The sequence below is a fragment of the Mytilus trossulus genome, chromosome 3 (assembly GCF_036588685.1).
Source record: "Mytilus trossulus isolate FHL-02 chromosome 3, PNRI_Mtr1.1.1.hap1, whole genome shotgun sequence".
NCBI classification, from domain to species: Eukaryota; Metazoa; Mollusca; class Bivalvia; order Mytilida; family Mytilidae; genus Mytilus; species Mytilus trossulus.
The window spans coordinates 18,153,470-18,180,997 of NC_086375.1; the positions used below are offsets into that span (position 1 = coordinate 18,153,470).

The 27,528-nt window shown below is 31.1% G+C and overlaps 3 protein-coding genes and 1 long non-coding RNA gene across 4 annotated transcripts in view; 2 read left to right on the top strand and 2 right to left on the bottom strand.

The window, feature by feature from the left end:
- The window catches only part of LOC134710313 (protein stum homolog), a 338,001-nt gene that overhangs the window by 45,230 nt on the left and 265,243 nt on the right, over positions 1 to 27,528 (top strand). The gene's annotated exons all lie outside the window — the stretch shown is intronic.
- Positions 262 to 13,461, bottom strand: LOC134710517 (carboxypeptidase T-like). The gene is made up of 8 exons (XM_063570887.1): positions 13,389 to 13,461; positions 9,733 to 10,455; positions 8,539 to 8,640; positions 7,265 to 7,441; positions 5,476 to 5,485; positions 4,728 to 4,848; positions 1,130 to 1,225; positions 262 to 495 (listed from the first exon to the last, which is right to left on the bottom strand). The coding sequence occupies exons 2-8, from the start codon at positions 10,421 to 10,423 to the stop codon at positions 331 to 333; spliced, it is 1,362 nt and encodes a 453-aa protein (XP_063426957.1). The 5' UTR covers positions 10,424 to 10,455; positions 13,389 to 13,461; the 3' UTR covers positions 262 to 330.
- LOC134710305 (uncharacterized) overlaps positions 13,599 to 27,528 on the top strand; it is a 67,565-nt gene continuing 53,635 nt past the window's right edge. The window contains exons 1-2 of the long non-coding RNA XR_010106110.1: positions 13,599 to 13,738; positions 15,033 to 15,456. This is a non-coding gene — a long non-coding RNA (uncharacterized LOC134710305). The remainder of the gene's footprint in view (positions 13,739 to 15,032; positions 15,457 to 27,528) is intronic.
- LOC134710304 (speedy protein 1-B-like) overlaps positions 16,131 to 27,528 on the bottom strand; it is a 73,209-nt gene continuing 61,811 nt past the window's right edge. Inside the window, exon 6 of the mRNA XM_063570611.1 lies at positions 16,131 to 17,471. Within this exon, the coding sequence (XP_063426681.1) occupies positions 17,416 to 17,471 (56 nt within the window). The 3' untranslated portion in view covers positions 16,131 to 17,415. The remainder of the gene's footprint in view (positions 17,472 to 27,528) is intronic.

A 27,528-nucleotide genomic window follows, 5' to 3' on the forward strand; every position in this document is an offset into this window, starting at 1 on the left:
TTGCTAACATCCACTTCATTTAAACTTTGGTGGATAGTTGTCTCATTGCAATCATACCACATCTCCTTCTTTTGAAATACTAAGTCTTATCTCCCCTGAATTTGGTAAGAAGACTTTTAAGCCCTTAGTTCTATTCATATTCAGTGAATATGATTGTAAATGATGTGTTTATAGGTAAGATTTTCACAGCAATGACAACCGCTCTAATTAACCTTTGTCTGGGGATTTCATTTTATTAGTATACCTACTACTAGAACACAATTCAGTTTTAATATTTTTAATAACAATACTATAAATTAATTTATTTAATATTACATGTATATCTATATATTATGCTTTCATAAACGAAGCTGAAAATGATGATCCTAATGATTTAAGGCTAACAATCCTCCTTCTGTGATGGAATCTATTTTTACCAGTTAAACACACAAAAAATGTCAAACAGGCAGAAAGCATCATCAGAATGTAACCAAAATTAAGTGAGGATTCTTCTTTCTGAAAACAAATAAAACTTTTAATTTATATTGGATTCATAACTCGTATAAACTAATGGTAATAATGTTATGGTTCACTTTATGTCAGATTTAAAATTTGCTGTGTAATATAAATAAACGATAAATTGTACCACTTGTTTCTGGCATTATCTCCATCCAATACAACCAAGATTATAAATCTTGTAAAAAGAAATCCAAAAATCCAAAATAATTGTTGTTGTGTGTTCACAGGAGATGTGAATTGTTAAGAATGCACTAAATAGGACAATATAAGTCAATTAAATCTCCCGACAGTATTTAGATAAACATAAGTATATCTAAATGCTGTCGGGACATAAGTATATATAAATACTGTCGGTAGAATTTATATCATTATAAACATCAATTTTGCCATTTTTAATACCATAATAAAAGATATGAATCAGTGTTGTATGGTGGTCTTACATTTCTTTTTTTAAATTAAATGATTCTTATATGGAATGCTACTCAAAATTTTAAATGAAAAAAAAATGTAAAAAAGTAATCTTAGACAAAAAAATCATTTTTCAAAATGTCTATCATAATCTGTTGATAAAAGATTTCATTTCACCCTTGCCATTCACTGTGTTTTTATCTTAAGAAGTGGCATTACTTACAAAATCTTCTGTTAAATGTCTGACTTGGCTTGATTTCCAATCTATCATGTATCTAAACAGTTGAACATATAATGGGTGAATTGTTTCTAAAACTTCCTGCAAATATAAATGTAAAACATATCTATAGTTTGATATTTTCAAATTATTCTCAATTTTGTTTGGTTGACATAAAAAGTCAGATGCAAAACTGAAGCTTTCATGGTTCTATATACCTAGTCTATAATGTGAAATATAGTCTGCTTAAAAAAGTTCTGACTTATCAGACATGCATAATAAAGCAATTAAACTTAATTTGAGATATTTTCAAACTAATTTTTTTCTGGTTAAAGGGAAGTAATACAGTTTCACCATGTGTCATGAATCTTTTGAAATGCACAAATGTATAATATCATTAACACATTTCATTCAAGAGAGTTCTTGTATTTCTTTGTTTAATATCCTGGTATAAATATGACTGGATTTTGTATATGTTGAACTATTACATGTCTTATTTTACATGTGTATATGTGACAGAGTGTTTTTAAATAAAACATTGTTGTATTTCGCTTTCATTGAATATGAACTATGCATGCATTATACCTAATCTCTATTTGAAAACACATCTATCTGTGGATGTATCTTTTTTGAGTTACATATGTGCAATATCTTGTTTTTATTGGATTCATTATTTAATATTCAGTAATTTCTTTTAAAAACTGTATCAATTTATTTTAATTTCTCCTACTACAAAACTATCAAGAAAAAATTGCTCAATGTTTAAAATGTACAAACTATTTTGAAATTTAATTAGCAGATTGGCTTCACAAACAGCTTAGATATAACAAAATATGTAAAATAATGTTGGTCACATTTAAATGGGCACTACATGTAGCTGTCATATTCATGTTCATTGATTCAAATTCTTATATTTGATTTATAACAATGTAAAACAGTTATCCAAATTATTAACAGTCTAAAATAAACAAGTTACAGATCATGGACTCAATAATTTGTAGCTTTGTTTGTGTGTATTCTAGTCTAGACACCATCTTATTAACTATTGAGTTGACCTCTGAAAACCTCTAATGGCCATATAAGGTTTATATAAACATAAATCAATATAAATAGATTACCAGTAAGCGAACACATGTAATTTGATTTATCTAGGTCTATTGAATTTAATATTATATATAATAAATGGGGAATGTGTCATGGGACACAGATGATGCACCCGTTGCATATGAAATTATATAGAGACATAACTCAACAATAGTGACACTTCTTAAAGTTGAATTTAATCTGTGCCTTGTGGTAATAAGCATTGTGCATAAGTTTCCTAACATTTGCTTGAGGCAAACTTTAGAAATAGAACAAAAACAACAAATTTTGGCAATTTTTGAATTTCTAAAGAGGCATATAAAAACTCTAGAACAGTAAAAGTGAGGCCACTAAAATTATATGTTTTGAGGTGATAAACATTGCAAACAAGTTTTATAACATTTATTTGAGGCATACTCAATTAAGAGAACAGATACTAAAAATTCAGCTACGTTTCCATTTATTAAGGGACATAACTTTAGAACAGTAAAAGTGGGTTGTCAAAATTCAAACTGATTTGTGTTTTGTGGTAATAAGCACTGTGTGTAAGTTTCATTACATTTGGTTAAAGCAAACCTAAAATAGAGAATGGAAACCAAAAAAATCAATAATTGTTCCATTTGTAAAGGGGCATACCTCTAGAATGAGTGTGACTCTACCCAAATTCAAACTTGATCTGTATATTGTGGTAATTAGCATTGTGAAAATTCAGCAATTTTTTCATTTGTAAAGGAGCATAACTCTAGAGAAGTAAAAGTGACGCTACCTGAATTCAAACTTGATCTGTGTTTTGTGGTAAATAGCATTGTGTATAAGTTTCATAACATTTTGTTGAGGCAAACTAAAGTTAGAGAAAGAAAACCAACTATGAAATGTACATTCGGAAGACATTCAGACAGATAAGGGTAAAACCTAATGCCCCCTCTGCAGGGTCATAAAAAGTATATGTTTATAATCGTTTTTACCTGTATAAGAATGATGTTTTGTCTATTGAATCAGTCAATCAAATGGTATATCTTTGTTTCACTTTTAATGTTGACATTGTTTTCCTTTAAATGACTGATCACTTACGATTCTTTTGTTATCCATCTCTAGCTAAGGGGTTAAATTGAAGTTCACACGTATACGGATTCAGTGACGTCGAATTATTCATTTGCAAGAGATTAATTAATCTTCAATGTTTCCTAGCTTATTTGTCAAAATTGAACCATACTTGCTGCTAAAAGCAAATTTAGTATTTCACTCTTTCACTTTCATTAATGATTGAACAAGAAAAATCCTATTTTAGATTTTTTATATATCTTGAAGCAAGTGCCCCTTTAATATGCAGTTGGGTTAATATAGTTTATCAACAGGATGAGGGTATTCTTTTGAGCACAAATTGCATCCTTTAAATAACCGAATTGTTCCTTTATTGTTTTGAATTAAAAATGAATCACAGTTAATTGCCAAACTCCTTCTATTAGTTGATTAATTTTTGTTTTGTGTTGATCTTATGTGTCAAGTCCTTTTTCAATTGATTTTTCTAGTTGATTCTAGGGTCCTCAGTGGCTGAGTGGTCTAAGTAGTTACTACTGTAATCACTTGCCAGTCAATACTGAGGTTGTGTGTTTGAATCTTACTTGTGGGGGTGCACCTGATTCCGATCTTAATTAACTAGGATTGTCAGTTTCCTATTAATCAAAGGTCAGTGGTTTTCTCCAGGCACTCTGACTTTCTCCACCAATAAATACTGGCCACCACAAAATAGCTTAAAAGCGGTGCTTAAAAGTGGCTTTAAAACACAAACATTCAATCAAAATCTATATGATTCTTATGTTTTTCTGCTACAATAACACAATTTCCCAGGTCAGGTGGACGGTTTTGGCCCAACAATATATCAAAGCCCTGTCACCTTCTGTATTACCTGTCCAAAGTCAGGAGCCTGCAGTGGTTGTCGTTTGTAACTGTATATCATACTTGTTGTTTGTTTGTTGTTTTGTACATCAATTAAATCAGGCTGTTGAATTTCTTGCTGGTTTTCTAACTTGAATTGTTTCAGAATTTGTCATATTGAGGCCTTTTTATGCCCCACCTACGATAGTAGAGGGGCATTATGTTTTCTGGTCTGTGCGTCTGTTCGTCTGTTCGTCCGTCCGTCTGTTCATCCCTCTGTCCCACTTCAGCTTAAAGTTTTTGGTCATTGTAGTTTTTGATGAAGTTGAAGTCCAATCGACTTCAAACTTAGTACACATGTTCCCTATGCTATGATCTTTCTAATTTTAATGCCAAATTAGAGTTTTTACCCCAATTTCACAGTCCACTGAACATGTAAAATGATAGTGCGAGTGGGGCATTAGTGTACTGAGGACACATTCTTGTTTTAACCTGCTTTGTGATATTTAAGGTTTTACCAATTTGAAGGTAATGTGACCTAGCTTTGCTTGCTTCTATGTCAATTTGTCTCTGGTAAGAAAATGTCTCATTGGCAATCATATCACATCTATATATATTTATATTCATTTGATTTAACAGAACAAACCTTCAAATCCTCATTTGGTGGATTAAACAAATCAAAACAGCTGGTTCCTTTGTGATTTTGCCCCCAAAGTTCCACTGTGTACGAGAAAGAAATCTGTAAGATAAGAAAATAAATTGGGGAACTTTTTCATGTATTATTATTGCTTTTAAACAATAAATTGAAATCCTTTTAGGTAGTTAAAGGAGATGTCATGAATGGTCTGAAACAGCGCAAATCAATAAATCTTACAACGAAAGAAGAAAACGCTCTTAAGGATATTTTACAAGATGATGATATAGTTATACGACCGGCAGATAAAGGATCAGGAATAGTAGTCATCAACAAAGAAGAATATTTTAAGAAACTAGAAGAGGAAATAACAAACAATGATACTTATTCTGAAACAGAGCAAAACAAGACACATCAAATTACGAAAAAGGTAAAATCTTTAGTAAATAGAATGAAAAAAGAGGGATCAATTTCTGGGGAAATGAAAACTTATTTAATACCAAAACATCCACATCCAGCAAAATTAAAAGGAAACCCAAAAATTCACAAACAAAACAAACCATATAGAACAATAGTTAACGGGATAGGTACTGCCACTGAAAAAATTGCAGAAATAGCAGAAAAGGAACTAGACAACTATGTTATCAACTCACCAAGTTATATTAGAGATACTACAGATTTTTTAGATAAACTTTCAAAAGTAAAACAGCCAATACCAAAAAACAGTATATTATTTTGTTTTGATGTAGTAAAATTATACCCATCTATTCCTAGAGAAGAAGGAATAAAAGCATGTAAAAAAGCTCTTGACAACAGGAAAAATAAAGAAATACCAACCAATGATATTCTACAAATGATAAAATTAGTTTTAGAGGGAAATAACTTCAGATTAATTGACAGAGATTTCCTGCAAAATGAAGGTGTGGCTATAGGGTCAAAACTAGGAAAAAATTTTGCATGTACTTATATGCGACAATGGGATAAAGCACTGGAAAAATTCAAAGAGAAACCATTGTTTTATAAACGCTTCATTGATGATGGTTTTGGGATTTGGACTCATGGCGAACAAAAACTCAAGGAATTTATGGACTTTGCAAACTCAATAAATGACAAAATAAAGGTGGAACTTAGGTACAACAGCAATCAAATTGAATTCTTGGATACACTTGTGAAAATAAAAAATGGTAAATTAACAACAGACCTTTATACCAAGCCAACTGATAAACATATATATGTTCACAGCAAATCATGCCATCCAAAAAATGTAAAAAGGGCAATTCCATATGGTTTAGCATTACGATTAAGAAGAATTTGTGAAAATGAAGATGACTACCAAAAACATAGACAAGAACTGAAATTACAACTACGAAAAAGAGGCTACAACGGAAAATTTATTGAAAACCAACTAAAAAGAGCAGACAACTTAAATAGAAAAGAGCTATTACAGAGAAAAAATAAAATTAAAAAAACATCAGAACGCATACCTCTTGTTGTAACCTTTACGGATTTATTACCTGATATTCATGACATTGTTAAAAAAAGAATTAATATTCTACATAACTGTAACTTGATGAAAGAAATATTTCCAGAACCACCGCTAGTAGCTTATAGAAGAGATAGAAACTTAGCAGACATAATTGTACATGGAAAACTAAATAAGATCACCAAAAAAAGTACCAACTACAGCAACAACAAAACATGTAAAGAAGAATGTGAAGTTTGCGATATTGAAAGAAATGAAGAAAACATTATACTCGGAGATAAAACATTCAACCTCAAAAAGAACATTCATGGATGCCAACTAGTAAATCTTATTTATGGACTTCACTGTAAAAAATGTAACCACTATGTCTATGTTGGAGAAACAGAAAGATCACTAAACGAAAGAATAAAGGAACATCTTGCAGATATCAGACATGACAGGGATACAGCTGTGGCAGAACATTTCAACCAAGAGGATCATTGCAAAGAGGACATCACAGTTCAGGTTCTGCAACAGATTTATGATAAATCAGCAAATTACAGGAGATATATTGAGGCACAATGGATGCAAAAACTTAATACAATTAGACCATTTGGAGTTAACGTTAAAAAGGAATGACTTTAATTGAAAAACTTATAAAATTTAACTTTAATTCATGCTAAAGTATTGTGACGTCATGTTATTGTGACGTTAAAGTATTATGACGTCATGACGTTTCCAAGGACATTTAGCTATAACATCTTATCAATGATTGAATGTAATGTCAGCCATGTAGTTGAGAGGAAAAATAAAGAACTGAAGAAGGCCATTGGCCGAAACGTCTTGAAAAATTGGTTTATTTAAACAATTATATAAAGTATGTTCCCTATTGGAATTTTGAAAACAAGGATGAAATCCTTTTCACAATGTATATTTCTTCACTATGTATATAGCTGGTTCTAGTTTGATAATGAGAAATCATTGTACTTGAACTGACATAACCAATTGGGGCATGCTTGGGAATAGTGTATTCATTATCATTATCATAAATAGAAGTTGGTAAATTTGACATTGTTAGAGTATAAACCTGCCTTTCTAACTCCAGCCATAAAATCAAATATAGTTCCATCCGCTGTATAATCATTTAACTTATATGCTTGACCATATTTATATGTATACTTTGTACAATGAGATAGTTCCATAGCTAAATCTAACATATCATCCAGGTTATCAACTTGTCGTCCAATCTTTTTTGACTTTGTATCTATAAACATTTAAAAATAATTAGACAAGTTACCAAAATATACTTTATATCTATATATATATATTATATAACCATAAGGAGATGTGATATGATTGCCAATATGATAATTATCTACAAAAGTCCAACATAAATGTTAACATACAGTTTTATTACAGGTATCATCTCAATATACAAAAGTTATGCATGTATTTATAATTTTTTAAACTTGAGAATCCATAGGCACCATGTTTTTCTTCTAAACAACCCTATGAAATATATTGTTTTTTGTGTGCTCTTTTTCATGTTGTTTTTTTTAACATAGCTCACAAAAACTTATTGTTCTTACACGATAATTTTTTGCTATTTCTCTGTCTATCTACTATAGTTTTAAAGATAGTATGTAAACACACTTAAATCAGATAAAAACAAAAATGTGTCCCCAGTACACGGATGCCTCACTCGCACTATAATTTTCTATGTTCAATGGACCGTGAAATTGGGGTCAAAACTCTTATTTGGCATTAAAATTAGAAAGATCATATTATAAGGATCATGTACATGTGTACTAAGTTTAAATTTGATTGGACTTCAACTTCATCAAAAACTACCTTGACCAAAAACTTTAAACTGAAGCAGGGCGACGGGCGAACGAACGTACAGATGCACAGACGAACAAAAACAGACAGACGGACGAACAGACGTACAGACCAGAAAACATAATGCAGATGTTGTATATACCATGTATACAGAAATTAAAATGTTTAAACAATAGAAGAATTTGAAATCTTTTAGGAATAAATCCAAAAAGAAAATATTTGTTCCCATTCTTGCAAGAATGTGCATTGAAGAAAATAGTTTGCATTTTTAAGGCAATGTATCTTAAAGGCATGTAATAAGGTCAACAGTTACTTTTATATTTAATTTGTATATATGTATTTATTTAATTAATTACTATAAAAATTGTTCTACAACACAATTGATGGTAGCACAGTGCAAAAAATACTTACAAAAAAACCATTGTGTATAAAAAGACATATACCATGATATGGCCTTAAGATCTTGTTTTCTTATGAAAAAGGGTCAAATTGAATGTATAGTTTGCACCGATTATTACTCACCTGCAAAAGGAATGTATATATGTTTAATACCAGAATGAAAAGACATAAACAGATCAAATTTTATCTTTTCTGTCAGATCTGTAAATGCTAGAGATTCAGGCTCTGAAAAAAAAAATTAAGTCCAATTGATCAAACATATAATTTGATAACACAAAAAGAGATCATATAAAATTAGTTTAAGGATGAGAACTCACTCCACTGAAAAAAAATTGCTTTCAATATTAATTGTGAACTTACATTTTATTGTATAATGAAGCTGAACATATTAAGGCATCATTTTGAATTTTAGTTATTTGCCTTTGTCTATAATTGTAGAAAGAACAGATAGATTCTTAGACTATTCCTGATTTACTGCAACTTATGTAATTTTTTGTTAAAATTATTGGGGAATGTGTCTTTAATCCCCCTGCTTGCATATAACATGATAAAGGGACATAACTCAAAATGTTAAAGTAATGTTACCCAAATTCATACTTGATGTGAGTGTTGTAGTAATAAAAATTGTATATACATGATATAAGATTCATAACATTTGAAAATGGAAAAACAAAAAATCAGCAATTGTAATGTAACTCCAGAATGGTAAAAGTGACACTACCAACATTCAAACTTGATCAGTGTTTTGTGGTAATAATTACTGTGTATAAGTAAGATTCATTTCATTTGATTAAGGCAAACTCAAATTAGAGAATGGAAACCGAAATTTCAACAATTTTTCCATTTGTTTTAAGGGTACATCTCTAGAAAAGTGAAAATGATGCAACCAAACTTGATCTGGGTTTTGTGGTATTACGGCATTGTGTATAAGATTCATAACATTTGGTAGAGGCAACCTAACATCAGAAAAGGAAAACTGTAAGGATGGACAAGGGTAAAGCTTTAAACCACCTCCACTATAGCGGGGGCATATAAAATATGTCAGTTTATTAACAAGTATGGTCCAACATGTATTTATACACATAATTTTGTATTCAAGTATAAATTTTGTATTCAAGTATAAATTTTGGAAATAAAATAAATTACTTGTATAGGATAATAACACAATTCCAAAATAAAAATAATTTTCTTGGTACAATTACATGTTACAATGTATTACCATTTTTACTACTACCATGACCAATAAATACTGTAGCTTCCATGTAACAATCTATATCTAATACACTGTCTTGTGCTGTGTGATCATACATGTATTACCTGAAAATTTATGTAGACCTCTGTATTCTTCATCTTTAGGATCTGATGAACTTCCTTTCCTTCCATACTCCCAGTCAAAGTTTCTATCCAGATCTACGCCAGTCTCAGTTCCTCTCCAGCAATAATTATTTGAAGATTCTATATATAGCCTTCCATCAGGGTTAGCCACAGATATTATATAAATATCTATATGAGATAAAACATAACGTGAAAATTGCTCCTCAAAACTTCCATGTGGAAATGTAAGTCCTTTGGTTAAATTTTTCAATAGATATAGCAAGCTTTCAGTTGGTAAAAATTCCCTTGCATGAACACCATAAGAGAATAAAATTTTAAGTCTGGAATTCTCTGTATATTTTGAGATTTGGGTATTGAAACTTCCTGTGAAGTTTGTTATATGGAGAACTAGTTGTGAAACTTTGTTTCTTGATTCATATTCTTTCTCAATTCTCATAAAGTTTGGATTTCTTTTAACAATCTGAGTTATCTCCCTGTGTAACATAGAATAATTATGATATACACTATAATCTGGAATGTACTTTTCTCTCTGTGCTTTCACATCAAAAGTAGAACAAAAGTCCAGGAAAAAAAATATCACAGACACAAAACAAAACAGTTCAGACTTAGTAATAAATGTGTACATGACAGCAGCTTTTGGTGGGCAAATCTTCAGGAATAACGGAAATTTCATCTTGTACTCTCACAATATGCAGAATTTAATGACTGAAAACAGAAACAACATACAATAATTAAACATTCATTTATATAGTTTTAAGTAACATGTTACATCAACATCAAATTTGTCACAGTCAGGAATTTGGTTTTTCATTGTTTGAATCACAGTGAACCTTTTTATATACCAACAATCAGTTTCATCTGACCTACTAATTCATACACAATAGAGATTGCATTGTTAAGTTGTAGTCACCTTCTGATTGGTTTAAGGAAAGTTTTACTTGATAATTCAGAACTAAAATATCAACAACTTTTAATCTTTAAAAATTTTGTTTTATAAACTCAGGTTTTCTTTCTTTTGAAAACAAACAAGCACTTAAAGTTGCTAAGATGCTAAGAGAACAAAACTTGTCTAAAAAATAAATAAATAAATGGAGAATGTCTCCCCATGGACACAGATGATGCCCCAGCTGGCATACAATATTATAAAGGGACATAACTCAAGAAGTGATGCTACCAAAATTTGTACTTGATCTTAGTTTTGTGGTAATAAGTATTGTGTATAGGTTTCATAATGTTTGGTTGGGCAAACTTAAGTTACAGAACAGAAACATATAAAGGGACAATGATGAAATGGTTAATGTGACGCCACCAAAATTCAACCTTGATCTGTGTTTTGTGGTAATATAAGTTTCATAACATTTGGTAGAGGCAAACTCAAGTTAAAGAATGGAAACCAATTTTGGAACGTATGGCATGTACATAAGTACAGACAGACAGACAGACAAGGGTAAAACTTAATGCCCCCTCTGCTACGGTGGTGGCATAAAAATACTCTTGGTATATACAACTTTAGAGTAAAGACCAATATAAATACGTATAACTAAAACATTGTTAATTCACTGATGCCATCCAAGCCAAATATAACTACAAATGCGTTTAAAGCATGAGTTGTCTGTTGTTTAGGGTTTCTCTCTTTTTGCATGTATCTGAATATATTGTCATTTTGTTTATTTTCTTTGGTTACATCTTCTGACATCAGACTCAGACTTCTCTTGAACTTAATTTTAATGTGCCTATTGTTATGCGTTAACTTTTCTACATTGGTTAGAGGTATAGGGGGAGGGTTGAGATCTCACAAACATGTTTAACCCCGCCGCATTTTTGCGCCTGTCCCAAGTCAAGAGCCTCTGGTCTTTGTTAGTCTTGTATTATTTTAATTTTAGTTTCTTGTGTACAATTTGGAAATTAGTATGGCTTTCATATCACTGGACTAGTATATATTTGTTTAAGGGCCAGCTGAAGGACGCCTCCGAGTGCGGGAATTTCTCGCTACATTGAAGACCTGTTGGTGACCTTCTGCTGTTGTTTTTTATTTGGTCGGGTTGTTGTCTCTTTGACACATTCCCCATTTCCATTCTCAATTTTATCATGTACATGTTCCTGCACTTGTAATGCCTAATGGTACTAAGGCAGCAACCATTTGATTTTCTGGGGTGGGGGGGGGGGGGGGGGCTATGAATTTTTTTTCTGTGCAATTTTTTTTTTTTCGCCTATGGCGAAGAACAATCTATTTTTTTAGCGACAAACCAAAAACATTTTTTTTCTTTCACCTTTATCATTACATATAGTGGCAGCTGAGGGTGAAACAAACAATTTTTCTCAGAGTCCAAAACAAATTATTTTTTTCACCTAAAAATGGAAACAAACATTTTTTTCCAAAAAAAACCATAGCCCCCCCCCCAGAAAATCAAATGGTTGCTGCCTAATTAGTAGCATTTCTTTTGTCAAGTTTTTACCAATTATATTGAATATCAGTTTTTCAATTATTTCACTGATTGTTGCTCAACTTCCGGTGTCAAATACTTCATACATATAAAAGATCTATTAAGGAATAATATGTCAACAGTTCAAAAATGTATGTTCGATATGGAAAGAACTGTTGCCTTGTAACAGACACCTCAGAGAGTTTATGTAATTATATAAGGACTCTGCAATACTGTAAAAGCAGAAATTCTCCTGGAGGATTTAATTTCGTTTATTTCGTGAGAACAATACATCAATGATATAAACACCCACCCCCCCAAAAAAAAAAATAACCTTCATATACTAAAAGTTCCATTTACCACAAAATTAAATCCCCATGAAATCTTATATAGAGAAAATAAAACCTATAAAGGGTCCCAAAAATGACTAGTGTATGTAAAACCATTCAAACAGGAAAACCAACTGTCTAATCTACATAAAAAAAAAAGAAACTAGAACCACATCAACAAACAGCAACCACTGAACATCAGGATCTTGACTTACAAATTATGTCTTTATGAATAGTTATTTCCTTATTTTTATATTGTTAAAATGTATGATGCAGCGATTGTTATTGTACATTTATAATTATATTTGATAGCTTTCTATTATTTTAAACTGTGTTCAAGAAAAAAATCATATCATATAATTCTTGAAACAAATCCCTGTCGAGTTATGTCCTTCTCTAGAAAAGTTGTCAATTTTGTGCATCTTTTTTTAAGTCATTTACTAGATAGAGGGGGTCGCCTGTACCCATGCTCTTTTTAAAAAAAACATCAAGCTTCCTTGTAATCATCATTATGCAGGAAAAAGTTGATATAATACATATATGATCATTATTAAACCGGTTCTCAATTTATATTTACATTATTATTTGTAAATTTCAACACCCAAAGAAGTAGTTTATCTGACAAAGGTGATCAAAGTTGAAATTTACAGTACAGGTTACAGGTTGGAAAGACACCTAAAATAGCCTCTGAAGTGACAGGTGATGACAGGTAACATTTGGAACTGGAAGCTGTAAAATTATTTGTGTTGCAACAGAAAATAATTTATCGAAAAAATGTAAATTGTATCCCTGACATTGCATATATATATTAATGCATCATGGGTAATTCTAAACAATTAAGGCCATATTCAGTATATAATTTCACATGGCATGGTACATGTAGTACCTGCATGGACGTATACGTTTCCACGCACATGTAACTGTGGCAAATTTGTTTGTTTTGTTGACATTTTGTTTTCGTATGTTGTTGTAATGATCTGTAATTAATTGAATACTTTCATACTCGTGTTCTATAAAGTCATGTCAATACCATTTCAATTTATACGTTTCACACAACGTGTATTGACTAATTTTCTTCCATTATTTACATAGATGCGAAACACACATTTAGCATATATCAGGGAAGGTAACTCCGAAAGACTTTTCCTTTTAAAAAGCAATTATTTCTATTAACAAATTCGTGTTCTGTACAACAAACCTTTTTTTAAAAGGGGACTTTAGAGTTTCTCATTTTAGGTAAAGAAATGCTTGTCTTCCTCAATTTCGGGCTGAAGCAGTAAAACATTAGATTTCTGTAAATACTGAAAAGTGCAAATTTCAAGAGTAGAATGTTATTCACGTGTGAGATTCTTAATCTTAATTCAGAAAATTATGTGTTTTAAGATATGCGACTGTATTTTACAAAAGCAGGATATAATTTGTTGAATTAATTTTTTTCTTTCCAACTCTGCTATATAAGGGGAGATAACTAATATAACGTACTTATTTGATTGAATTAAAGGATTTCTATAGTTTATTAATAGACAACTATACAAATCCTTGATTGAATCATACTGATACTTCCTTTCTTTAATAGTAAAAAAAAAAATCCTTATGGGGTCAACTGACCATTTTTGTCGTGTTGACTTATTGTCGGATCTTACTTTGTTGAACATTATTGCTGTTTAAAGTTTATCTCTATCTATTGTAATATTCAAGTTAATAATAAAAAGGCAGTGGCTGTTTGACCGGCAACGGCAAAATAGCAAATTTGCTATTTAGCCAGCACTGAATAATTTATATCTCAATGGAAATAAAATGTAAGAATAATAATTAAATATCAAAATTTTATATTTAAAAACTTTTGTAACTGTTTCTCATATAAACACTTAAACTTTTAACTATCAAATTAAATATATTTTAAAAATTAGAATACAAATATACAACTGAGGAACAAAATTACCAATTCAGGGACAGCAACCCACCAATAAGATGTCTGATATGTCTGAAAAATTTCATGGCAGATTGGACTAGACCTGAAGAAATTTTGGTTTGTGTCAGTTTTGGTCTAAATGTTTTAGTTTCAGAGATATAAGCCAAAAACTGCATTTTATCCCCCATCTTCAGCCATGGCAGCCATCTTGGTTGATGGGCCGGGTATCAGATACATTTTTTGAACAAGATACCCTAATGATGTTTTAGGCCAAGTTTGGTTTAATTTTGCCCAGTAATTTCAGAAGAGAAATTTTTTGTTAAAGTTAACTGAGTGATGGTATTGATTCCACCAAGTGATGATGAAAATCTCACTGGGCCCTTTTGGAACAGGTGAGCTAAAAATGATTGAATGGGGAGGAACTAAATTACTCAGGTTATATATTTTCATATTTAATCAACAAAATTTAATTTAAAATTTTCTCTTAGTTATAACACTAAATCAAATATTATAAACTTAAGGTGATCTCCACTTACAAAGCATTTGAAATTTTAATTCTTAATAAGGACCTTTGATTTTAGCTCTTACTGTATGTTCACATATTTGGTTCTTTTGCAGATCTATTGAGAACAATTTTGTTGGAATGTAAAGCACATACTTGCAGTAAAATGACTATGCTTTTGAGACAATGGTTTAAGTTTAGGTCATACCAAAGTCAAATTTTTCTGGAATTAAGATTTGCAAGTAATGGAAAACCAAACCATAAACTTGGGAGACCTCAAATTCCGAATCAAAGACGCCTTCCATCAAGGTCATCTCTTTCTCCAGGACAGCGTCTGAATTCATTGTTACCAGAACAATTTCAAATTGATGAACAACAAAAGACAACCAATAAGTCTGACAATAAAAACAAAGTAGAATACACAACAAAGAAAAGAACAGTGAAGAAGTACTCAGCATATGATAGAGTTAAAGATCAGTTGTCTACATATACAAATGACGATAAACCTGAATCATGACAAATTGAAGTTTTAGAATTTAGGTATGCATGTATTAAGTTTAAATAAATTATTGTAAACTTTGAAAATTAAAAATATGGGTGGCTGTGTAAAAAAACGTGGCTTCCAACCTTCCTCCCAAACCAATCACATACTTTTTTCCTGCAATATTATTATTGGGAAAATAATCATAACGAAACAAAAGGTGATACATAGATATAGGAAGATGTGGTGTGAGTGCCAATGAGACAACTCTCTATCCAAATAACAATTTAAAAAGTAAACCATTATAGGTTAAAGTACGGCCTTCAACACGGAGCCTTGGCTCACACCGAACAACAAGCTATAAAGGGCCCCAAAATTACTAGTGTAAAACCATTCAAATGGGAAAACCACGGTCTAATCTATATAAACAAAACGAGAAACGAGAAACATGTATATATTACATAAACATGTATAGGGTATATGTCAATGAGACAGGAAACCAACAAAAATAATCAAGACATCTGGAGTGTGTCAAGCATTTGGGTTTTCATTAGCAATAGCAGGTCATTTTATTTACTGTATCTAAGTCCTGATTTTACATGAGCTAAACTTGATAAAGCCTTATGACATGGTATCTTGTATGACAGATTTTACTTTCAACACATCATACCTTAAGAATATCATAAGGATGAAGGAAATTTGTTTTGGGATATGTGGTAAACAAAAATAAGGCTAATATATGTCATAGTTTAATAAACAATGAAATAATTGGTATAAGCTTGCAAACTGACATTTAAAGACAGTAATCATGGTAATAGAGACCTGACAGAACCATTTTTTCCCCAACAGTTTTTTTCATGCTGAAAATGAGGCTATCCTTACCAATATAACACTAATAATTACCCAACTTCATTTCATGATTGTTCATCATTTCTTAAATAAAACTGTAAAGCTGTAACAGCAGGTAATTTTTCTCTCTACATTTTGATGAATTTATGTTAAAATACATGTTTTAGGTTGTCATTGAAATTTAGACAATCTAAATAAATCATTTACTGTTTCTTGACCATGTTGAAATACAATGATGCTCTTCAAAAGTTTTGTTTGAAAATAAAATATAACATAGACATTGACAGCAGGAATTGTTAAAATTTTGCTGTTGTTGATAAAAATCCATGTAAATAAAAAAGTAAAAGGAATGGTTTAACACAAGTATTAATTTTCACACTATAAATGCATTTTTTTCATCAATATTGAATTCATTTCATGCCATTTAATTTTCATAAGAAACAAAATAAATTTATGTGAAGACAGTTATACATTTATTGCACTTCATAATTTTTGGCCAGATATATTACATTTTACAGCATATTTTTTTCTAGATTAGGGCACTGTCCATTAGCTTAGTTTTTAGTGTTTGCTTCATGTGGAGACATAGTTTTACAATATTTATATACTATTTGTAAACTTGGCTCTTATATAAATGGTTACTAGATCAGAAAAAATCATCTTTAAGCTACACAAGAGCCTCTAGTGTCAGAACTATATAACATAAAACTGTATGTCATTGATTCTTATTTTACCATAATGGATGATAGATATAATAACAATTGATGTTTGTCATAGAATTTCATTTAAAGTTTTTTTTAAAGAAGATCATAGTTCATAGCAGTCTTCACAACAACATTTAAATCCACTGGTCAAAACAAAAAAAAATGGTTTTATTCTAATATCAACTTGTAGAGAAGATAGATTTTATAGGCCTGAAAGCAGTTTTACAAAGCCTTGGCTTGTTTAGTTAGTTAAGTGTGAAAACTGATACAACGGACACAAATATACAATTGTCTCTTTGCTTTTAAACAGTGTTCAGCTCTTAAAGCATAAGAGCAAGTCTATTTTCATAATATAATGTACTGAACTCATAATTATCACAGATTTTTCACTACATGAACATTTGTATACAATATTGTCCATATTTAAACAGTATCACATTATATGGTACTACTTGAAGTTTATGTTTACTCCTCAACAGATGGCCATGCATCATCATCTTCTTGTAAAGTTTTCTTCAGTCCTACAAAGTAAAATGCATTTAGAAAAGTATACAGAGCAAATTTAACACAAAAAATTATAAATTGTTTGGTTTTAAAAATGTTACTATGCTCTTTTGTTTTATTGCTAAACTAGAGACTGTAAAGAGCCGGTGTCGCTCACCTTGGTCTATGTGAATATTAAACAAAGGATGCAGATGAATTGATGACAAATTTGTGTTTTAGTGATGGTGATGTGTTTGTACATCTTAATTTACTGAACATTCTTGCTGCTTACAATTATCTTTATCTATAATGAACTTGGCCCAGTAGTTTCAGTGGAAAATGTTAGTAAAAATTTAAAAGTTTTATGAAAATTGTTAAAAATTGACTATAAAGGACAATTATTCCTTAGGGGGTCAATTGACAATTTTGGTTATGTTGACTTGTTTTTAGGTCTTACTTTGCTGTACATTATTGCTGTTTACAGTTAATCTCTATCTATAATAATATTCAAGAAAATAACAAAAAACGGCAAAATTTCCTTAAAATTACCAATTCAGGGGCAGCAACCTAACAACAGGTTGTCCGATCCATCTGAAAATTTCAGGGCAGATAGATCAGATGATTGTGGCCAAGTTTGGATTAATTTGGTCCAGTAGTTTCAGAGGAGAAGATTTTTGTAAAATTTAATGACGACTGATGATAACACCAACGCCGGACGCAAAGTGATGAGAAAAGCTCGCTTGGCCCTTTTGTTGCACACTTTTTTTTCTTTGTGCGTAAAGATATTAATTTGATATTTGGTATATCTGGTTTTATCATGAAAAGTTACAGATCAAGTTCAATATTTTGTTCTGGCCAGATAATTTTGTGCAGAGTTATGGTCCTTGGACCCCCCCCCCCCCCCCCCCCAATTATACTTGAAGATATTGACTTAATAAATTGTCATAGTTTATACCATGAAAAGTTATAGATCAAGTAAGCATTTTGTTCCAGTACAATTATTTTTAACCAGTAGGGGACTGCTTGTTAACTCTGTTTTATAAGTTTGTTTTAAAACAGTCTGAAGTAAATGTTCAGATTATCTCCTATATTACCTATCAGATTATAGATTTTTTAGAGGTTAATTTTGTTACAAAATATTGAAGAGAGTTTAGGATTAAATCTATAATCTGATAGGTATCATAGTAGATTATCTGAATATATATATGGATTCTTCGACATTTTTTTTTCAATACAAAGATTTTTGTAAACATGTGAAAATATTTATATTGCAAACACTCTCAAAAGGAAATGATTGACTGTTCTGCTAGAAATGCTATCACATGTTATATGGGACAACATCCCTAATGCGCCTTGAAATGAGGAACTCAAAAGTCACGTGTAAAGAAAAAATCTCTGTGTAGTGATATTGGACATGTTTCTATTTTTAACAAATGACTGAACTTAATTATTTGTGGTGATTAAGAAAGTAGAGGAACATAGAATAAATGTGTAAAAACTATGGAGCTATTGAATGTGTTCAAAGTATTAAATTTTCAAAGAACTTATTGTGTTAAAAAGGGGATATTTTACCACAAGGAGCCGCATCACAAAAGGATGTTCGGGGTTTGCTAATTTACGGAAAAAGTAATCTCACTTCGTACCCCGAAAATTTAACCACATATGTGAAAATGTCACAGCTTCGAAACGAGCTATCATACATATCCAAGTTTACGATATGGACTGAGCTACAGGAAAAAACGTTACCATTATCGCCTATGGAAAAACAATTAAAGATATTGAGCCAATTTACAAAAAGATAAATCAGAAGTTTCCAGAGTGATCTATGGATGATTTCACCTTGTACACCCGGGAAAATTGTGAAAATGATGGTAAGTATTTTTTTTATTTATACCTAGATATCCCAGATGATTTCAGATAACCATTATAGATAAATACCAGCAGATACTCAATGAATTTTTTCGCTTTTAGAAAGCATTGCAGGCACGGGGCTGAACACTTTTTTTAGGCACAATTCTAACTTTGTTTACACCCCCGAGAGATCCGAAAGGAATTTGTTTATGAATTGAAAAAGGCATGAACTAACATAATAGTTTTATCTATAAGTAAACATGACACAATACAGTCTTTGTTATGTAATTATCACTCCGGTTTACAGGAATAACTGATAATCAAGGGAGATAACACACTCCATACGAGTAAAGTGAAATACATCATCATCATGTGCTTTTATCCAATAATTTGACCCATGGTCAGTCAGTAGATATCATATGCAGTTAATAAACAGACAAACATGTACATGTATTAAAGAAATCATGAATTATTATTTGTAATGCACACTAGCAAATCACAAGATATTGTCTTTTCTCAGTGAAAAAGGGGGAGGGTCAACAAACCTTTCGAAAACAATATTGCTGCACCTTTTCAACTATTAAACTAGTTAGCTATCACTCGTTGCTTCTAATATAAAAGATTTAAATGAAGGTTGATAAGCCACAAGGGAGAAGCATTTTTCTTTCTTTGCGATAAAACGTTCAAGAATTTGATTTTTGCTCTCTCAATAATACTTATGTATTTAAACCAAATAATAACACAGCCTGAGTAATTTTTTTGTCTTATTTCAGTTCCAGACATATCATTACTTTTTAACCTGAGATGACAAACTAGAGGTTTTAAAAGGTCCTGAATAACTGGTAAGCATTTTGTTTTATTTGGCAAGCTCTAAATTGTTTATTTATGGTATTTATGCAATTCAAATTACAGTCGGTATGTTAAAAATATACTGATATGAAAACTGTTGCTATGGTCTTGGCATTAAATGAAAATGCTTGGTTACTGATCTTTTCGACTCCATATTTCAAGTTAAACCTTGCGGCAACTGTTCCTCATGTAACACTGCAAACTATAATTAGCATTATTTTGATATGTCGTTATTTAATGACGCCATATTACGTGTGATGTCACAACGTTTCCTTTAAAACCTCATGCCGATATCTCACTGATAAAAGATTTTCACTGAAATACATGTAAAAAACATTTTTTCTCAAATACAATTATGTGAAAGAACAAGTTTTGAAAATTTGCACTTCATTGCACTCTAATTATATGATTCAAATGACTTTTACAGTAGTTTATAGTGGTTTCTACAGTATAAAATACCAGGTTTCCACTGGCTAGAATAATTAAGTATTTTGGTGTTTTTTTTATGAAATCTTCATTTTTGCATAATTTCTCTGTCAAAATGCACTTTTAGGCACCAGAAAATTTTATTGAATGCTTTAACAGGGTCTGTGTGTTGTAATTTAAGGTTACATTCAGATGTTTTGTCCTTCTTTTGACTAGTGAAGGTATACTGTAAGAAATTAATTATGCATACACTTTGTATTCAAAATAAAGGAATATAGCGATAAAAGTGTCATTGCCTTATAGTGCTGAAACAACTTTATTTTTTTTCAGAAATGGACAAAAATACACAGATTTATTCAGAATGTCATACCGATGAAGATCACATAAAAATATTTGGAAAAATCAGAACTATGGATTGCAATATGGGACAACATCCCTAATGCGCCTTGAAATGAGGAACTCAAAAGTCACGTGTAAAGAAAAAATCTCTGTGTAGTGATATTGGACATGTTTCTATTTTTAACAAATGACTGAACTTAATTATTTGTGGTGATTAAGAAAGTAGAGGAACATAGAATAAATGTGTAAAAACTATGGAGCTATTGAATGTGTTCAAAGTATTAAATTTTCAAAGAACTTATTGTGTTAAAAAGGGGATATTTTACCACAAGGAGCCGCATCACAAAAGGATGTTCGGGGTTTGCTAATTTACGGAAAAAGTAATCTCACTTCGTACCCCGAAAATTTAACCACATATGTGAAAATGTCACAGCTTCGAAACGAGCTATCATACATATCCAAGTTTACGATATGGACTGAGCTACAGGAAAAAACGTTACCATTATCGCCTATGGAAAAACAATTAAAGATATTGAGCCAATTTACAAAAAGATAAATCAGAAGTTTCCAGAGTGATCTATGGATGATTTCACCTTGTACACCCGGGAAAATTGTGAAAATGATGGTAAGTATTTTTTTTATTTATACCTAGATATCCCAGATGATTTCAGATAACCATTATAGATAAATACCAGCAGATACTCAATGAATTTTTTCGCTTTTAGAAAGCATTGCAGGCACGGGGCTGAACACTTTTTTTAGGCACAATTCTAACTTTGTTTACACCCCCGAGAGATCCGAAAGGAATTTGTTTATGAATTGAAAAAGGCATGAACTAACATAATAGTTTTATCTATAAGTAAACATGACACAATACAGTCTTTGTTATGTAATTATCACTCCGGTTTACAGGAATAACTGATAATCAAGGGAGATAACACACTCCATACGAGTAAAGTGAAATACATCATCATCATGTGCTTTTATCCAATAATTTGACCCATGGTCAGTCAGTAGATATCATATGCAGTTAATAAACAGACAAACATGTACATGTATTAAAGAAATCATGAATTATTATTTGTAATGCACACTAGCAAATCACAAGATATTGTCTTTTCTCAGTGAAAAAGGGGGAGGGTCAACAAACCTTTCGAAAACAATATTGCTGCACCTTTTCAACTATTAAACTAGTTAGCTATCACTCGTTGCTTCTAATATAAAAGATTTAAATGAAGGTTGATAAGCCACAAGGGAGAAGCATTTTTCTTTCTTTGCGATAAAACGTTCAAGAATTTGATTTTTGCTCTCTCAATAATACTTATGTATTTAAACCAAATAATAACACAGCCTGAGTAATTTTTTTGTCTTATTTCAGTTCCAGACATATCATTACTTTTTAACCTGAGATGACAAACTAGAGGTTTTAAAAGGTCCTGAATAACTGGTAAGCATTTTGTTTTATTTGGCAAGCTCTAAATTGTTTATTTATGGTATTTATGCAATTCAAATTACAGTCGGTATGTTAAAAATATACTGATATGAAAACTGTTGCTATGGTCTTGGCATTAAATGAAAATGCTTGGTTACTGATCTTTTCGACTCCATATTTCAAGTTAAACCTTGCGGCAACTGTTCCTCATGTAACACTGCAAACTATAATTAGCATTATTTTGATATGTCGTTATTTAATGACGCCATATTACGTGTGATGTCACAACGTTTCCTTTAAAACCTCATGCCGATATCTCACTGATAAAAGATTTTCACTGAAATACATGTAAAAAACATTTTTTCTCAAATACAATTATGTGAAAGAACAAGTTTTGAAAATTTGCACTTCATTGCACTCTAATTATATGATTCAAATGACTTTTACAGTAGTTTATAGTGGTTTCTACAGTATAAAATACCAGGTTTCCACTGGCTAGAATAATTAAGTATTTTGGTGTTTTTTTTATGAAATCTTCATTTTTGCATAATTTCTCTGTCAAAATGCACTTTTAGGCACCAGAAAATTTTATTGAATGCTTTAACAGGGTCTGTGTGTTGTAATTTAAGGTTACATTCAGATGTTTTGTCCTTCTTTTGACTAGTGAAGGTATACTGTAAGAAATTAATTATGCATACACTTTGTATTCAAAATAAAGGAATATAGCGATAAAAGTGTCATTGCCTTATAGTGCTGAAACAACTTTATTTTTTTTCAGAAATGGACAAAAATACACAGATTTATTCAGAATGTCATACCGATGAAGATCACATAAAAATATTTGGAAAAATCAGAACTATGGATTGCAATATGGGACAACATCCCTAATGCGCCTTGAAATGAGGAACTCAAAAGTCACGTGTAAAGAAAAAATCTCTGTGTAGTGATATTGGACATGTTTCTATTTTTAACAAATGACTGAACTTAATTATTTGTGGTGATTAAGAAAGTAGAGGAACATAGAATAAATGTGTAAAAACTATGGAGCTATTGAATGTGTTCAAAGTATTAAATTTTCAAAGAACTTATTGTGTTAAAAAGGGGATATTTTACCACAAGGAGCCGCATCACAAAAGGATGTTCGGGGTTTGCTAATTTACGGAAAAAGTAATCTCACTTCGTACCCCGAAAATTTAACCACATATGTGAAAATGTCACAGCTTCGAAACGAGCTATCATACATATCCAAGTTTACGATATGGACTGAGCTACAGGAAAAAACGTTACCATTATCGCCTATGGAAAAACAATTAAAGATATTGAGCCAATTTACAAAAAGATAAATCAGAAGTTTCCAGAGTGATCTATGGATGATTTCACCTTGTACACCCGGGAAAATTGTGAAAATGATGGTAAGTATTTTTTTTATTTATACCTAGATATCCCAGATGATTTCAGATAACCATTATAGATAAATACCAGCAGATACTCAATGAATTTTTTCGCTTTTAGAAAGCATTGCAGGCACGGGGCTGAACACTTTTTTTAGGCACAATTCTAACTTTGTTTACACCCCCGAGAGATCCGAAAGGAATTTGTTTATGAATTGAAAAAGGCATGAACTAACATAATAGTTTTATCTATAAGTAAACATGACACAATACAGTCTTTGTTATGTAATTATCACTCCGGTTTACAGGAATAACTGATAATCAAGGGAGATAACACACTCCATACGAGTAAAGTGAAATACATCATCATCATGTGCTTTTATCCAATAATTTGACCCATGGTCAGTCAGTAGATATCATATGCAGTTAATAAACAGACAAACATGTACATGTATTAAAGAAATCATGAATTATTATTTGTAATGCACACTAGCAAATCACAAGATATTGTCTTTTCTCAGTGAAAAAGGGGGAGGGTCAACAAACCTTTCGAAAACAATATTGCTGCACCTTTTCAACTATTAAACTAGTTAGCTATCACTCGTTGCTTCTAATATAAAAGATTTAAATGAAGGTTGATAAGCCACAAGGGAGAAGCATTTTTCTTTCTTTGCGATAAAACGTTCAAGAATTTGATTTTTGCTCTCTCAATAATACTTATGTATTTAAACCAAATAATAACACAGCCTGAGTAATTTTTTTGTCTTATTTCAGTTCCAGACATATCATTACTTTTTAACCTGAGATGACAAACTAGAGGTTTTAAAAGGTCCTGAATAACTGGTAAGCATTTTGTTTTATTTGGCAAGCTCTAAATTGTTTATTTATGGTATTTATGCAATTCAAATTACAGTCGGTATGTTAAAAATATACTGATATGAAAACTGTTGCTATGGTCTTGGCATTAAATGAAAATGCTTGGTTACTGATCTTTTCGACTCCATATTTCAAGTTAAACCTTGCGGCAACTGTTCCTCATGTAACACTGCAAACTATAATTAGCATTATTTTGATATGTCGTTATTTAATGACGCCATATTACGTGTGATGTCACAACGTTTCCTTTAAAACCTCATGCCGATATCTCACTGATAAAAGATTTTCACTGAAATACATGTAAAAAACATTTTTTCTCAAATACAATTATGTGAAAGAACAAGTTTTGAAAATTTGCACTTCATTGCACTCTAATTATATGATTCAAATGACTTTTACAGTAGTTTATAGTGGTTTCTACAGTATAAAATACCAGGTTTCCACTGGCTAGAATAATTAAGTATTTTGGTGTTTTTTTTATGAAATCTTCATTTTTGCATAATTTCTCTGTCAAAATGCACTTTTAGGCACCAGAAAATTTTATTGAATGCTTTAACAGGGTCTGTGTGTTGTAATTTAAGGTTACATTCAGATGTTTTGTCCTTCTTTTGACTAGTGAAGGTATACTGTAAGAAATTAATTATGCATACACTTTGTATTCAAAATAAAGGAATATAGCGATAAAAGTGTCATTGCCTTATAGTGCTGAAACAACTTTATTTTTTTTCAGAAATGGACAAAAATACACAGATTTATTCAGAATGTCATACCGATGAAGATCACATAAAAATATTTGGAAAAATCAGAACTATGGATTGCAATATGGGACAACATCCCTAATGCGCCTTGAAATGAGGAACTCAAAAGTCACGTGTAAAGAAAAAATCTCTGTGTAGTGATATTGGACATGTTTCTATTTTTAACAAATGACTGAACTTAATTATTTGTGGTGATTAAGAAAGTAGAGGAACATAGAATAAATGTGTAAAAACTATGGAGCTATTGAATGTGTTCAAAGTATTAAATTTTCAAAGAACTTATTGTGTTAAAAAGGGGATATTTTACCACAAGGAGCCGCATCACAAAAGGATGTTCGGGGTTTGCTAATTTACGGAAAAAGTAATCTCACTTCGTACCCCGAAAATTTAACCACATATGTGAAAATGTCACAGCTTCGAAACGAGCTATCATACATATCCAAGTTTACGATATGGACTGAGCTACAGGAAAAAACGTTACCATTATCGCCTATGGAAAAACAATTAAAGATATTGAGCCAATTTACAAAAAGATAAATCAGAAGTTTCCAGAGTGATCTATGGATGATTTCACCTTGTACACCCGGGAAAATTGTGAAAATGATGGTAAGTATTTTTTTTATTTATACCTAGATATCCCAGATGATTTCAGATAACCATTATAGATAAATACCAGCAGATACTCAATGAATTTTTTCGCTTTTAGAAAGCATTGCAGGCACGGGGCTGAACACTTTTTTTAGGCACAATTCTAACTTTGTTTACACCCCCGAGAGATCCGAAAGGAATTTGTTTATGAATTGAAAAAGGCATGAACTAACATAATAGTTTTATCTATAAGTAAACATGACACAATACAGTCTTTGTTATGTAATTATCACTCCGGTTTACAGGAATAACTGATAATCAAGGGAGATAACACACTCCATACGAGTAAAGTGAAATACATCATCATCATGTGCTTTTATCCAATAATTTGACCCATGGTCAGTCAGTAGATATCATATGCAGTTAATAAACAGACAAACATGTACATGTATTAAAGAAATCATGAATTATTATTTGTAATGCACACTAGCAAATCACAAGATATTGTCTTTTCTCAGTGAAAAAGGGGGAGGGTCAACAAACCTTTCGAAAACAATATTGCTGCACCTTTTCAACTATTAAACTAGTTAGCTATCACTCGTTGCTTCTAATATAAAAGATTTAAATGAAGGTTGATAAGCCACAAGGGAGAAGCATTTTTCTTTCTTTGCGATAAAACGTTCAAGAATTTGATTTTTGCTCTCTCAATAATACTTATGTATTTAAACCAAATAATAACACAGCCTGAGTAATTTTTTTGTCTTATTTCAGTTCCAGACATATCATTACTTTTTAACCTGAGATGACAAACTAGAGGTTTTAAAAGGTCCTGAATAACTGGTAAGCATTTTGTTTTATTTGGCAAGCTCTAAATTGTTTATTTATGGTATTTATGCAATTCAAATTACAGTCGGTATGTTAAAAATATACTGATATGAAAACTGTTGCTATGGTCTTGGCATTAAATGAAAATGCTTGGTTACTGATCTTTTCGACTCCATATTTCAAGTTAAACCTTGCGGCAACTGTTCCTCATGTAACACTGCAAACTATAATTAGCATTATTTTGATATGTCGTTATTTAATGACGCCATATTACGTGTGATGTCACAACGTTTCCTTTAAAACCTCATGCCGATATCTCACTGATAAAAGATTTTCACTGAAATACATGTAAAAAACATTTTTTCTCAAATACAATTATGTGAAAGAACAAGTTTTGAAAATTTGCACTTCATTGCACTCTAATTATATGATTCAAATGACTTTTACAGTAGTTTATAGTGGTTTCTACAGTATAAAATACCAGGTTTCCACTGGCTAGAATAATTAAGTATTTTGGTGTTTTTTTTATGAAATCTTCATTTTTGCATAATTTCTCTGTCAAAATGCACTTTTAGGCACCAGAAAATTTTATTGAATGCTTTAACAGGGTCTGTGTGTTGTAATTTAAGGTTACATTCAGATGTTTTGTCCTTCTTTTGACTAGTGAAGGTATACTGTAAGAAATTAATTATGCATACACTTTGTATTCAAAATAAAGGAATATAGCGATAAAAGTGTCATTGCCTTATAGTGCTGAAAC

What these genes read in the sequence shown, in the direction of transcription:
- LOC134710517 (XM_063570887.1), bottom strand. Translation starts at nt 10,423, where the DNA reads ATGAAATTTCCGTTATTCCTGAAGATTTGCCCACCAAAAGCTGCTGTC. An exon ending in TATATACATTCCTTTTGCAG is followed by an intron (nt 7,442 to 8,538) that starts GTGAGTAATAAT and finishes AAATGTTTATAG; the next exon opens with ATACAAAGTCAAAAAAGATT. An exon ending in CACCAAATGAGGATTTGAAG is followed by an intron (nt 1,226 to 4,727) that starts GTTTGTTCTGTT and finishes TTATATTTGCAG; the next exon opens with GAAGTTTTAGAAACAATTCA.